We start from the raw sequence: 13549 nt of genomic DNA on the forward strand, positions 1-13549 counted from the left end.
AGAAAACGCAAAGAGAAGGAAATGCGTCAGCCGAAGTCTTGTTTGTCTCTGCGGTGGAGTGTGGAAGGAACACTGCTTCACAAGCCGACAAACGTGAACGTCGACGAAGCGCGAACAAAAGCGGAAAGAGAGTAAAAATGACATCACGTGATGAAGGTTTGAGTTCTGATAGGTGTGCGTGAAGGTAAGGGACTCGTGTCCTTATAGTCTTTACCACCACCATCACGTCGGCATCGACGAGTCTAGAGCCACACAGCTTCTCGTGTCCAGCATCCGCAAGATCAACTAAGTCGAAGCGCAAGCTCCGCGACGTGCAACACTGAACACGCAGATACCTTTGATTTGTCGCCTGTTAGGAGTGCTTGTATTCGGTCGCGTGCCGTGATTCAACTGTCTTTGTACATCCATCTTTTCTTCCTCTGTGAATCAACAACGGCATTTTGTTGTTTTGCTTTACTTCCATCACGGGCAGAATCGTTAAGAGTCTGCAGAACGTCAGACATTGCTCGACGGATGACACCTGGTAACAGCATCACCATCTCGACGACTTTTTGCTCTTCACAGCGCCTGCTGAGCCGGTATCTCTGATCCTCAAACGCTCTTCATCCAAGATGGCGTCCGCTACGGTCTACTACAAGTTCAAGTCCCAGAGGGATCCCTCCAAGATCACTTTCGATGGGACAGGGATCAGTGTGTGGGACATCAAGAAAGAAATCATCATGCAGAACAAGATGAATAAAGACCTTAATTTCCATCTCAGCATTTTCGACGAGTCCGGGTCAAGAGGTAGGCACCTTGAACGGTAATGTTCTGAAGCAAAGAGCTGCTTTCTGATTTCAAAATGCTTACCGTTTATAGAGTACAAGAGTGACGACCAAATTGTGCCGCGATCGTCCCTTGTCATTGTCAAGCGTCTCCCTGCGCAGCCCGGCAAAGGCACCGCGTACAAGTACGTAACTGATGACTCCGGTCCTACTGGCGTTGAAGCGCGCTTCAGTGGCGTACCCAATGCTTCCGGGATACGCTCAGCGCCAGGAGGCACTTACAGAGGTACCATGTCAATGCGCTTCGATGGTCGAGATGCGCAGCAGGCAACGTCATCAGCTTCTGCATCCAACTCCGCACAGCAAAGCTTTGATGCCCCAGCGGGAGGTCAAGACAATGCGGACGAGGCCAGCAAGATCGCCGCCATGTTCCAAGCTTCCAACGAGCAGTGGAGTCATACACAAGAGCAGATGTCGCATGCGACATACAGAGAGCGAGGCGGGGCTCCCAGGAGAGGAGGACCACCTCGTCCTCAAGCCCCACACCTACAGCAGCGACGGCACGAGCCGCCTGGGCCAGGCTATATCTGCCATCGCTGTGGCAAGAAGGGTCATTGGATTCAGGATTGTCCCACGAACGATATGCCGGACTGGGATGGCAAGCCGAAACTCAAGAGGACGACCGGTATCCCAAGAAGCATGCTCAAGACTGTTGAGCAACCCACTGACGAGCAAAGAGCGGCAGGTATGATGATTACCGCGGATGGAGATTTCGTCATTGCCCAAGCAGACACGTGAGCTTGCGAAGGGTGGAGCTAAACACCGACTTCCATTGCTTAAACTTTTGGTCTCCTCTGCAGGGCTACCTGGCAAAAGCAACGCGGGCGCGCAAAGATTCTGACTAAGAGTGATGTCTACGAGCTTCGTCCTTCCGATAGCTCTCTCACGTGTGCCCTATGCTCGCGCCTTCTCCGAGACGCTGTCAAAACACCATGCTGTGGAACTCGTTTTTGTGAGGAGTGCATTCAGAATCATCTCCTCGAGCACGACTTTATGTGTCCCGAGTGCGAAAAGAGTGTTCAGGATTTGGACCGACTGGAGCGTGATCAGGAGACACGGGACAAAGTTGAAGAGTTCATCAATAGCGCTATCCGCAAGAGCGAAGAAGAACAAGAAGCAGCGACGACGGCACAGCAGCAGCAGCAGGCGGATGAGGCAAGCTTGAGCAACGCTGCTGTTGACGAAGATGGCCGTGTGGGGAAGCAAGGCGATGAGGGCAAAGAAGAGACAAATGGAGACCTGCGTGATCCGCAAAGTGGACACGGAAATCAGCGCAACGGAGGCGGCAGTTCCTACCAAGACATGGTTCAGCAATTCGCATCGTTGCCCAACAACCCAATGGCGACGATGATGATGGTCTCGCAAATCAACGCGCGTCTGCAGGATCCGCGCCTCACTCTGGGTGAGCGGCAGCGGCTCACGGGCCAGCTGCAATATTTGCAGACACTGTACATGAACCAAATGCAGGCGATGATGACGGGCGGGTCGTACACGCAGCAAGGTATCACGTGGGGTCAACAGCAAGCTATGCAAGCCACTAATCCATTCTCACATCGCGCGCCTAACGCGGACAGTGACTCGCCTTACATGCGTACTGCCATCGGAAACAGGTATGTTGTACTTATCAGTTCAAGTTGCTTGGCTTCTCATTCTGAACCCTGCATTTCCTTTCCTCTAAATAGGGGTACTGGACGGCAAAAGCGTGATAGGCCGATGGACTCCTTTGAGGTCAATAGTGGCGGTGGAGGAGGCAAGCGCGCACGTGGAGATTGGTGAACGGAGGTGAATTACGTGTACCTGCAGACAGCAGCGTCGCCGAATGCGCAGTCTCCCTTGGTTGTATATATCCTCTGGCCATTAGCATTAATTGTATATGCCAGTATCACCATATCTCCCGAGTCACAGCACTACAGCATGTTAGCGCTTTGCGTCAAGCAGACCACGGAAGTGCGCAGGCATCTCGGACAAGACCCAACATTCCCCGCTCCTCGGGTTACTTCGAACGACGGGAGCTCGTTCGCTCGTCACCCAGTGCCGGTGAGCCCCTGCGATTGTAACGAACTAGTTCAACTCCAGATGACAGGGTGACTTGTGGAGACTTCTTCTACCGTGTTCTGAACCATCTTCAACTTCATTATGAGTCGTCGTGATCATGAATGGATGAGTCGTGCACCAAAACCTAAACGCGCAGCCGCTGCGATGATGGTCACTAGTGAAGACGTAATGAGGCTTGAGATGGCCCAGGAGAGCCGCGCAGTGCCATGTGCCGGTCGCCGCCGCACACACGGCGGCCTCAAGGAGAGTTTGAGGGTTCGCGCTTCCGTTACACATAATATTTGAGTTGGGTTGTGCCCGGCGACCACCCGCCAACTCGGCACTGCTGCATGGCCAAGAGGTCGAATCTTGTTTGCTGCTCACTTGTGCAGATGTGCGTGTGTCTTGAAGTCACCTTGGCACCTCTCAATCCTGTCTTATCAGGCCTATGAACCACACATTAGCGTTGGGCTGCACGTCTAGAAACGAAGCAACGGATCTAGTTGAGCAAAGGTGACAAGCTGGGGCCTGTTCTGAGAGGGGCTCTAACCAGCAACCAGCAAGCCTTGACGCTGTCGTAGACGACACCTACCTCCTAAGTTGCAGATCAACATGAAGGGTATGCGACTGGATATTTCTTTCGCGGCTGTTGCACTGCTCGGCCTCTGGACCACCTCAGGTGTCTACGCTCAAGCAGGGAAATCGTGCAGCATCACCAGAAACCGCCTGGCCCAGGACACCAACCAGTGAGCATTAATTAGTAAAATCCGAGCAGCAGCGGAGCTCATTCTGACCGAATCTACCCCCATCAGATTCATCAGTGACTGCGGATATACCGCATATTGCGGGACCGACAATGTCTGTCATCCTAATGGATGCAGACGCGACGAGTACCCTTTCGGGTACAAGAGCAAATCAGTGAGTGGTTCCCGGCTTACCCCATACTTCAGATGGAACTCCTCCTGTTCACCGATAGTACTTCATTTGTTCAGGAGTGGCCGCCTATGTGTGATGAAAAAACTCAGGTGAGCTGGTCTCCTATCTCATTTCGAACTTCAAGTCTCATTGGAGATGCTAAGTACGCTATGCGGACAGTTTTGCCCAGACGAATTAGATGGCTGCCAAACGAAGTTGGCCCTTGGCTCGGCTTGCCAGCTTAACAGAGATGGTGCGCTTTATTGCTCATGATACCGCTGCCTATTCCGAAACTAACTTTGAATGGGCATGCTGGGGCTGGTAGATGAATGCGCAGACCCGCCGGATGATCTGAAGGCGCAAGGTGTCGAGTCCATCTGCCTCAAGTACACCTGCCAGTACAAAAACGTAACCATAGGGCAGGCATGCATAAACGAGAACATTGTGTATACAGTGTACAAAAGTCCGGTTCTCAACTACGGAGACATTATCAGCAGGTGAGTCACAGAGGCGGTATGTGCCGCGTTGAAAGATGCTCATGACTTCATACTCTCTGCAGGGACAATTGTCATCCCAGTGCATACTGCAATGCCGCAACAGCTGTCTGCAGGGACAAGAAGGACATTGGCAAGGCTTGTGCGGCGGACAAGGAGTGCAACTCATTCCACTGTTCCGACAACAGTGGCGAAGCACCGGACCAGCTCTACGATGACGAACAGACTGGCGTATGTGCGGCTCCGCCCAGCATTCCCACACAGCCAAGCCCGTGGGTCTATGTCGTTGTTGCGCTCGGCCTCGTCATTGGCGGCCTTGGGCTATGTGTGGGCCTGTTTGCGTTGCACGCTCAGGGTCGCAGAAGGCGCAACGTCGGGGTGCGTCAGTACCACGAGACGCAAGCGCTGCTGCGCGACGACATCCTTGAGACGTACGAAGCTGCGAAGGACACGATCAGCGGGCCTCCGAGCCGGCCCGCGAGTAGACCTGCAAGCCGGAATGGAGGTGCCTGGTCAAAGTCTCACAGCCCGCTGGTGACGGGTGATGCAAAGCTGCCTCATGTCTCAAGCCACCCCTCGGTCTCGTCTAGCGTGCATGGCAGGTCTCCCCTCTACCCCATCGACTCGAAGGATGTCTCGGCGGCAGGCGAGGGCGATTACGCACCGCGGTAGACCACATTGAGCGACACATGGTAAGAAAGGACAGGCTCCAGCTGCATCTTGCTTCCAAAAATGTGCAGCTGCCACATGCAGATTCCGAGCCTGAAGGCACGCTGGAACTTGGGGCAGTGACAATTTTGCTTGTATTTGTATTTGTAAAGGTTTATCTTTTTCGCGACAGTGTATACATGGACATTGATTCTCACGCGCTTTCAACGAACACCATTCACTGCCATCACCTGTCTGCTCCTGGGCCGATTACTTTCCTTCGGCCCGGCCGACAGACCTGATCGCGGCGGACTTGCGCCTCCTGCTGACTGCTATGGCCGATTTGGCGCCGCGTGTGTGTGACTTTTCAACTCTTTGTGACGACGCAATCGCCATGAATATGCATGTTTCTATCTGCTCATTGTGCCTTCGCATTCGCAATGCATTCGCGCCCACCTGCTGTTCCAGCATAAGTTAAAAACTCACAACCTGCAAGCGCAAAAGCCGGGCTTGGCCCGGGGGTGTCCCGGCTGGCTAAGCGATGAACTCATCATCTCCCTGCGTCTATGACTCTGTGTGATTCAGAGTGGCTGACTATGGATATGTAAATGTAGCCAAGCCTCAAGACAGGTCAATGCACTGTCAACTGTTAATGCTACTGATCAACTTGAAGCAGATGCTGATGCCTTCCAATCGTCGCACAGGTTCAGGTCACCGAATGCAACATAAGTGTTTTAATGGAACTGTGGATACAGTGTGTGAATCCGGACGCATGAAACTGCAAACGCTAGAACGTATGAAGCTGGTAGTTGCTGGAACCAAAAGACGGCCTGCGTTCGAAGGTTAGACCCCGATCTTGTGACATGCCATGTAACTCTTCTCACATTCTTTCAAACTCCAGAAGAGAATATGGACGTCCGTCGTGTGTTTCGATGGCTCGACACTCCACAGAGAAGGCCCGAAACTTTATGTAAATGACAGGGAGTCCTCAGTGTTACAGACTCTGACACAGCTGTGAGCAGCAAAAGGATGATCTTCCGGGCACAAACACCTATGTAACGTGCGCAGAGACGAAAAGCTGGGCTTCCCTTTGCTTTTGATGGAGAAGCACTATGCATTATTACTGACGTATTTTTCTTTCAAGTATTTGCGAATTAGTGCCCACGTCGGCAGCGACACCTGCACGAGCTGCGGCCTTGGAGGTTCCGACGATTGTAACGAAACTCAGCTAGGCAGGCAGGACATTCGACCATATTGATCGTCTCTCATCGCATGAGCGTTGGATTCACTGCAGAATTGGGAACCTTTCTTTGGGGGTGGGGGTGGGGGTAATATTGCCCTTGTACATATCGAGTGTAGCAAGTGAAATGGTGGGGGGGGGCAGGACGCATCATGCAGCACTGCGCGGCAGCAGGGTGCTGACGGGGACGATGCTAATCATAGTAACCCTCACCAATCGCCTTCCGCCCTTTGTCGGGCCCCTGTCGGACCTTCCGACGCTGACACGATACGTGGGGGTTTGAAAAATGTGTGTTCTATTTGTTTCGACCCGAAACTCTCTTTTCTCCCTCGAACCACGCTGTGTGCTCATACGCTGTACGACTGAATCTATGTTGCAGACCTCGGAGCTCGGGACTTTGACAACGCAGGAGGGCACACTGTCGTAAGCACATCTGGAGCGCTCGGGCCGTGTCCTCCTTTCTGACATTTTGCATGTCCTCTATAGGATCGGTTTAATAATTTTGGTTGGCTTCTCCAACCCCGCCTGGAAGACAAGAGTTGTCAAATGTCAAATAGTCGAAATTTCACAAAAATTTATACTAAGAAGTCTTTGGGTCTCGGGTGTCCCTCGGACTTTAGATTGCTATGTATCAGACGCAGCCACTTACCAGTCCATCACAAACGTCACATGCATCCGGCCACCTCTGGGCTAGCAACTTTTGGCTGAGGCACTACGACTCTATGTAGGACACTCGCAAGTCGCAGATGAAAATATCACAGTCACCATCTACTGTATCTGGTTTCTAGCGAGATGTGGCTGGTGCTGCCCTGACTCGTGAATCGTGAATACATACGCATCTCCGTCACCGGCTGCGGGCAGAAGCTGGCTGAGGCTTGCATGGACTGTGGATCCTCCACGCCCCGCTTTACCACAAACCACTATTGGCCTGTTGACCTACTTGTACGAAATCAGTGAACACGATAATAATATAATAGCCTCCTTTGCTTTACTTCCTCCGTTGCATCCCATGTATATAATGGTATCAGCTATGATCTGGTGCACAGTGCACGAGACTCGACATCTCTGGATCACCCTTTTCTGCGCTGGAACGTGCTTACAACCCTTCTATTCCTCGCCCTAGAGTTTCGCGGCCTTGTCGTCCCGACTCTCGGCATTTCGATTCAACCCTCTGGCGTTAGGCGTTCCGCTAGGCGGCTGAGAGGACGTCTCTGGCACCTTTGCCACGCCTTTCTCTCCTGTTGCTCGTGCAAGGTGGAGTGAGGCCAGAGATCGTTCGAAGGGTCACCAGGAGGGGTTGATCCCGCGCTGCTTGGGGTTCGCTCTACAGTTCCACTGCGTGTGGCCCAGTGTGCGCAGTATATCGATACGGGTATCGACGGCTCTCGTCCTTCCATGTTTCGGGACGGAAGGGAATCTGTGAAAACCCGCAAGAATTCGGGGAATATCGGCTGCTAGTCGGAAAGCGAGAGCCTGGAACTGGAATAGTGTAAGCCCGCAGGGCAGGAAAAGACTGCTGTGTGCCATCTGTCGGCCCAACCGTGTGGCATCCATTCAGGGTGCAGCGCAGCACAGTGCAGCGATTGCCATCCGCACCACCATATCCATCCTATCCATGCGAGCTAGCCCACCCATCCCAGATAACCCAGCCAGCCAGCCAGCAAGCATGTCCACCGCCGTGCTTAACTACCCGCCCCGAGCACGCAGCACAGGCGCAAGCAGCAGCAGCACCACCACCAGCTTGCCCCGCTACCCTTGCCCGTCCAAGGTGCAGCACACATCCCCCACCGCTGCTGCCGGCTACGATCATCGCTCGAGGCCAAGGCGCGCTTCATCGGACGCTCGAGCCGCTCGTCCAACCCTCGACACCCCGGCGCATCGTCGCGATAGCACCACCCGCTCGCGCTCCGAGTCCATCTCCAGCGGCGGCAGCGAGTACCACGATACATCCGAAGTCTCGACCGCTTCGACAACTCCATCGCTTCCCTTTACGCCACAGTTCCCGCCGCTGCCACCACCGCTGCCCACCCCTGGCCGCAGCAGCATCAATTACTCGCGTCCGCGTGCAGGCTCCGTCGGCCGCGAACCTTATCCAACCTATTCTTCCCTTACCGCCGACGACCGGCCGATTGTGCGGCGCAAGCACTACTCTTTGTCGGCCTCTTCCTCGAGAGACTCCTTGAAGAGGCTTGCTTCACCACCTGCATCCGCCGCATCCTCAACCCCTTTTCCGCATTCTCGACGCGAAGCAGAGGACGGGTTCAGCAAGCTGGAAGGCTTCGACGCCAGCCAGCAAGCGGCGATCGCGTACTCCCTGTCGTTCCCTGCGCAGGAAGAATATTCTCAGCTTTCTAGCCGCCTCCCACTCTCGTCGCCACCGAGGGACGAAAGCGAAGCCACCATGATGAACATCACAGGAACCGACTACGTCGTGCTCACGCATCCACCCCCGAGGGGGGCCGATGGCACGGATGGCCCAGCTGGGTACTATGGCGGTGGAGAGGAGATCTTAAACGATGACGACGACGTGGACTATTTGTTGAATGGGCCGCCCAAGCAGCGTAGGAAAAGAGGCGGATCAGGCGGGCGGCCACAGGCACGAGACGACATGGAGAGGACCGATACATCAGACGTGAGTCGCTGCATCTGCTGGATGGTGTGTACATGCGGGACGCTGGCTTATCTCCTTTCTCTTGCATGTGCAGCTGGCCGCATTCCTGCGCAACTCTGAGCCACAGGTGAAACCTGACTCTGCCACTTCCTTGCAGCGCAGCGGGAGCCTTCATGATGGCCTTGAGTTCCTCAAGGACGAACCCAAGCGCAAAGGCTTCTTCTCCAAAGCCAGAGACGCGATGACGGGCAGCTTGTCCAAGAAAACAAGTTATGCTTCGCTCAAGGAACGTGCAGACAAGGACATGTCTGTAACCCCTGTCGTGCCTCAGCCGCTCAAGTCGCGGGACGACAAGGAGATCGAGTTCGATGCACAGCTGAGGAACGAGGAACTCACAAAGGTCATCCTGCCGAATGGCAGCTCTTACTATTCGAATGGACAGCAAAGCGTTCACAGCACGCCGCGATCCACGACGGGCCATCGCATCTCCATGCGCTCTCCCAGCTCGGTAAACAAAAACAGCACAGCGTCTGCTGTCCTGCCCTCGAGTGCTTCCATCAGCTCTCAGACCGGGGGCACGTGCAATGGCCGAAGTGTCCACTCTGTGCAGCTCGAGGCGGTATCGAATACCCGTCGTTCCACGCAGTGCCAAAGCGGCAACGCTGTCTTCAACGATCCCTCTAACCGCGGACAGGATGTTGCCATGCCGCAGAATGGCGGTTACGACTGCTCTTCTGTCCTGCCTCTCAGCGGCAGCGTTACCAGCATGGGCTCCGTATCCATCAGCGACCCCCGCAAGCAGGCGGGCGGATCGATGAGTTCCTGTTGCTCCTCGGTCTCCAGTGGCGTCGCGCAGCACCTGACGGCGCGCGCCCCCGAGCCGCTGAGCACGCCAAGCTCACCAGCGCAGCACTACTCCCATATAGTCAACTCGGCTCGGGGCGGCAGCGCGCCGACGGTCGCCACGACACCCCTTACCTCTCGCTCGTCGGCCGGGCAAGAGAAGACGACTAACGAGCTCATCCGCGAGATGGAGAATCATCAGCTGCCCGTGAGGTCGCCGCGCGTCTCCACACGCGCGCCGCTCCCCGCATCCACGGAGCAGATGCCCGTGTCAAAACTGCTCTCGCTCCCTGCCGGACAGCCGTCTGCACTGTCGCAGAGAACGAGCGTCACATCCGCCTCCTCGATGAAGACGACCGCCGCAGCGCAGAGAGATGCGCTGCAGCATTCGCTTCCTTCGTCCTCGGCGGCGACAGGGCCAGCTGCATCGCCACGCAATGGCTCGCCAGCGCAGCCGGCAAGTTTGCCTGCCGATGCGGCCACAGCGTCGCTGCAACGTCCACCGCGAGAGCCATCGCCTTACGGCAGCAGCGGGGGCGGCAAGGCGGCACCAGAGCAGTTCAGTGACCCTTCTCCTGGCACGATGATCCTGTCAATCTCATCGGCCGTGACGAACAGCCCCAAAGCAGCTCCCTCCGCACTTCCGCTGAAAGCCATTAACATCCCTGTCGCAACCGCTGCAGCCGCAATTGAGCTCTCTGGTCCGCCATCCAGTACCTCTTCCAACATCGTCGACGCAGAGAGATCGCTCACTCCTCTGAGCACCACGAGCCGGCACTCGCCTAAGCCTCCTGAGCCAGCACACTTTGTCCGCCCAGACTCACCTAAGGAAGACCTGCTGGCCGCGATCGCGCACGCACCAAAGAACTACTCACACCTTTCTATGTACTCGACGCGCACCGAGCTCTGGCGCGCGCTAGAGGCAACGCGCGCAGCGGCAATCCTGGCGGAGAACCGGCACAATTCCCGCATGGTCCGCCAGCAGCGGCTGACACGCAAGACGATCGCGCTGCTCGAAGCCTCCTTGTCCGCCCCGCACACCGTCGGCCGCCGGCCATCGCACGGGAGCATCCGCAGCAACCGCACCGGTGGGCCTGCCACCGCTGCGGACGATGCGCGCGTGCGCAAGCACGTCGCGGAGCTCAAGCAATCGCTCAAGGGCAAAGGCACCACGGAGCACCAGAAGGACCCCGAGTACACTCCGAAGCGCGAGGTGAAAGACGAAGACTCGGAGCTGGTCAGCGACGATTTCACTGCTGTCAGCTCGGATAATGCTGCCGGCCCTTCTGAGCAGCAACAGGAACAGCCCGTCAATAGCAGCATGACAGAAAACGTCGCCCCCGTTGCTGACGCTAATGATGCTGGGAAAAGAGGCGATGGAGCAGGCCAGGAAGGCGGATATGGTGGCACTCGTGAAAACAAGGGTTCCTTTAGCCACGCGCAGAGGGTTGTTCCGGGCATCGTCAATGGGGCCCAAGCTACCACGTCCTCTGCAGCTGCAGCGGCGATCGCAACCCGGACAGCGCGCAGCTCGAGCCTATCTTCCTCGCGCCGACTTGAATCTCTAGCTCCTCTGCCGACATCCCATCAGAGCGGCTCTGCTTCCATCATTCCTCGATGCGGTTCGGCTTCAGGTCGCAACGCTTCCAGGGACGGTTCAGTCGATGATGCTTCGCGTGTCGCAGCGCCTCTCGTTGCGGTCGCACTGGCAGAACAGCCTCCGGTACCTGCAGGACTTGCTGGTGCAATCGTAGGTCCTGCGCCAGCTGCCGTGCCAACTGCAACCGCGGCTGTGCCGCCTCCGCTGGCTCCTTTCGTATCCACTCATGCTTCCAAGGCAAGCATCGCTTCGATCTCGGAGAATCCTTACACGTCCAAGGCCAGCTTGCAGATCAGCGAGCAAGATGCAGCGATCTTTGCGCGCTTCGCTGCGTCTGCCGCCCTTTGATACGATCTGGGTTGGTTCGTTCCTGCCCACGTTTCCATGCACGTCTTCGAACTCCGTGGCGCACCAATTCCGGCCTTTTCACATTTTATTAACTTTTATTCATGATCTTTTGCAAGGTCCTGGTACTTGGAATGGTCGACACGACAAGGGATACCTGTACTGCAATACCCAAGCGCATTTGTTGTTTTTCTGATCGGACACCTGACAATTGACTTTGCTACATTCGCTGCATTAACAAGTGCTCTATCAGAATTGATGGGCGTTATCCCTGCCAAAAATGCTTCAGAAATTGAGGTGAAACACAGTGCTTCAGACTGTGGTTAGGGTGAAGATACGCGCGTGGAGATGCCATTTCTCGGCCATCCTACAAATAAAGGTCTTTGCCCCTGTCTTCTGAGCTTCGCGTCATCGCTGCTTCGGGCGAACGCTTTCCAATGGCCTCCCAGTCGCAGCTGCACACTTTGTTTTACGCATGTTATGATATGATACATACACAAGTGAATTGTCAAACGCACCTATAGGGTGCAAGGTGTAAGTTTGCTTCAGAAGCTGCACGCGGCCGCGAAGCAGACCCTATTAAAAAGCCATCGCACGTAGCCAGCACGAAGAGGCGCATTTGGAGACGTGCGATAAAAGGCTGCTCGAGAATTGCTTTGGGGCAGAGCCGCGAAGGACGTGTTACATGAACGCTCGGAGTTCGGTTGCTCTCAAGCTTCTCGTGTCAGGCGTCTGGTTTGTACTTGCTCCTGCTTAGCCAGTACCGTGCAGTTTCCGTCGCAAGCTTGCACCTTGCGCGTTTGGGACGGTATAATGAGGGCTCATGAGCCGTTGGCTGTTGGCATTTTGGTAGGGAATCTGTGCAGTTCCATAGCATCTTTGCCTGGTTACTCCGGAGCGTCAGGATGCGTACGGCACAGGCCAAGACCATGGACTTTGCTCGTATCTGGCATTGGCTTGAGCAAGGGCATCCGGTCCCCATCTGTACACGCGGCGGCAGGCTGTGGCCAGCTCACGTTTTTGCTCCAAGCACTCAAGCAGCGCCTCCTCCTCTGGCCTCAGTGCTGCCCACCAAATCTACTGTAACAGCCCTGGCCCGTCCGAATGAATGGCAATTATCTGCGACTCCGCGTCGCATTTCCTTTCTAAAGGATGATGTACTGAGAGTATCCACGCGCAGCGAAATTATGCGAGTCGCTTACTGGAGACTCCAAATCACCGCAAGCCGATATACATTGGCACTTAAGGATGGCATGGATGGTAAGTACTCGTACATATGTTCACTTGGACGGGAGTGTTTACATACCTACACGCGGTATGTGATGCGCAACTGTGCATCGTTGTTCAAGCCAACGCGTATTTTATGCAAGTATGTATGTACGAACCGATATATCAGTATGTATGTATGTCCAACCACTCTGATTCTACCATCGATATCCATGACCCGATTATCCATATTCCAACTTCCACGGCATCAGTCTGCTTAGTGGAGCGCCGTGGATCTGAATGCGGACTGCGCTAGTTTTTAGGCTGATTAGTGGGAAATGGCGTGAAATATTTAAACGAGGAGAATTCCCAACTGAACTTAGCGCTGGCTCATTCTTGAAGGCTGTGGCGGGCAACAGGCCACAAGCCAACAGCTCATAGCTCAAAGATCAGTGGCTCTTGGCGAGGGGTTTTCCTTCCTGCCTGCATTCCGCGCTTTTCTGATATTTCCCGCTTCCATTCTTTCCGTGCGGAGTGTGGAAATATGTACGTACATACCGAGTAGTTCCAAGAGAAATTGCGATATAGACTCCTTTTTGGCCCCTCTCTTCCTCAGTGAATCTGTGTGATCCACCCTCGCTGGACTTCCTCAGGAGGGTTCGGCTGCTTGGCTAAACCTGGCAGTTGGCTGAACACGGTGAAATGCTAGAGCTTCTCAGCCTCGCATAAAACGGCCGGCCGGGCAACAGGCACTGGGCAAAAATCCGCTAGTGTCTCTGCTTCAGAGTC

General features: G+C 55.1%; 3 protein-coding genes across 3 annotated transcripts; all 3 read left to right on the top strand.

Annotated features, from left to right (window-relative positions):
• The first annotated feature begins 234 nt into the window (after window positions 1-234).
• Window positions 235-2701, top strand: K437DRAFT_256559 (DWNN-domain-containing protein). The gene is made up of 4 exons (XM_013387726.1): window positions 235-786; window positions 859-1558; window positions 1625-2434; window positions 2507-2701. The coding sequence occupies exons 1-4, from the start codon at window positions 612-614 to the stop codon at window positions 2598-2600; spliced, it is 1779 nt and encodes a 592-aa protein (XP_013243180.1). The 5' UTR covers window positions 235-611; the 3' UTR covers window positions 2601-2701.
• Window positions 2702-3270: 569 nt separating this feature from the next.
• On the top strand, window positions 3271-5135 carry K437DRAFT_247105 (uncharacterized protein). Its single transcript, XM_013387727.1, has 6 exons — window positions 3271-3604; window positions 3671-3776; window positions 3851-3883; window positions 3954-4026; window positions 4099-4270; window positions 4333-5135. Exons 1-6 carry the CDS (start codon window positions 3471-3473, stop codon window positions 4937-4939), a joined length of 1125 nt encoding a protein of 374 aa, XP_013243181.1. The 5' UTR covers window positions 3271-3470; the 3' UTR covers window positions 4940-5135.
• A 2175-nt stretch (window positions 5136-7310) lies between these two features.
• On the top strand, window positions 7311-11605 carry K437DRAFT_121534 (uncharacterized protein). The gene is made up of 2 exons (XM_013387728.1): window positions 7311-8787; window positions 8861-11605. The coding sequence occupies exons 1-2, from the start codon at window positions 7771-7773 to the stop codon at window positions 11555-11557; spliced, it is 3714 nt and encodes a 1237-aa protein (XP_013243182.1). The 5' UTR covers window positions 7311-7770; the 3' UTR covers window positions 11558-11605.
• Window positions 11606-13549: the final 1944 nt, after the last annotated feature.

This window comes from Tilletiaria anomala (assembly GCF_000711695.1).
Source record: "Tilletiaria anomala UBC 951 chromosome Unknown K437scaffold_42, whole genome shotgun sequence".
Lineage (NCBI taxonomy): Eukaryota > Fungi > Basidiomycota > Exobasidiomycetes > Georgefischeriales > Tilletiariaceae > Tilletiaria > Tilletiaria anomala.

Coding starts and splice junctions, on each gene's coding strand:
- K437DRAFT_247105 (XM_013387727.1), top strand. CDS start 3,471: ATGAAGGGTATGCGACTGGATATTTCTTTCGCGGCTGTTGCACTGCTC. Junction 3,605..3,670: donor CTGGCCCAGGACACCAACCA/GTGAGCATTAAT, acceptor TACCCCCATCAG/ATTCATCAGTGACTGCGGAT. Junction 3,777..3,850: donor TCGGGTACAAGAGCAAATCA/GTGAGTGGTTCC, acceptor TCATTTGTTCAG/GAGTGGCCGCCTATGTGTGA.
- K437DRAFT_256559 (XM_013387726.1), top strand. CDS start 612: ATGGCGTCCGCTACGGTCTACTACAAGTTCAAGTCCCAGAGGGATCCC. Junction 1,559..1,624: donor GTCATTGCCCAAGCAGACAC/GTGAGCTTGCGA, acceptor TCTCCTCTGCAG/GGCTACCTGGCAAAAGCAAC. Junction 2,435..2,506: donor CGTACTGCCATCGGAAACAG/GTATGTTGTACT, acceptor TCCTCTAAATAG/GGGTACTGGACGGCAAAAGC.
- K437DRAFT_121534 (XM_013387728.1), top strand. CDS start 7,771: ATGCGAGCTAGCCCACCCATCCCAGATAACCCAGCCAGCCAGCCAGCA. Junction 8,788..8,860: donor AGAGGACCGATACATCAGAC/GTGAGTCGCTGC, acceptor TTGCATGTGCAG/CTGGCCGCATTCCTGCGCAA.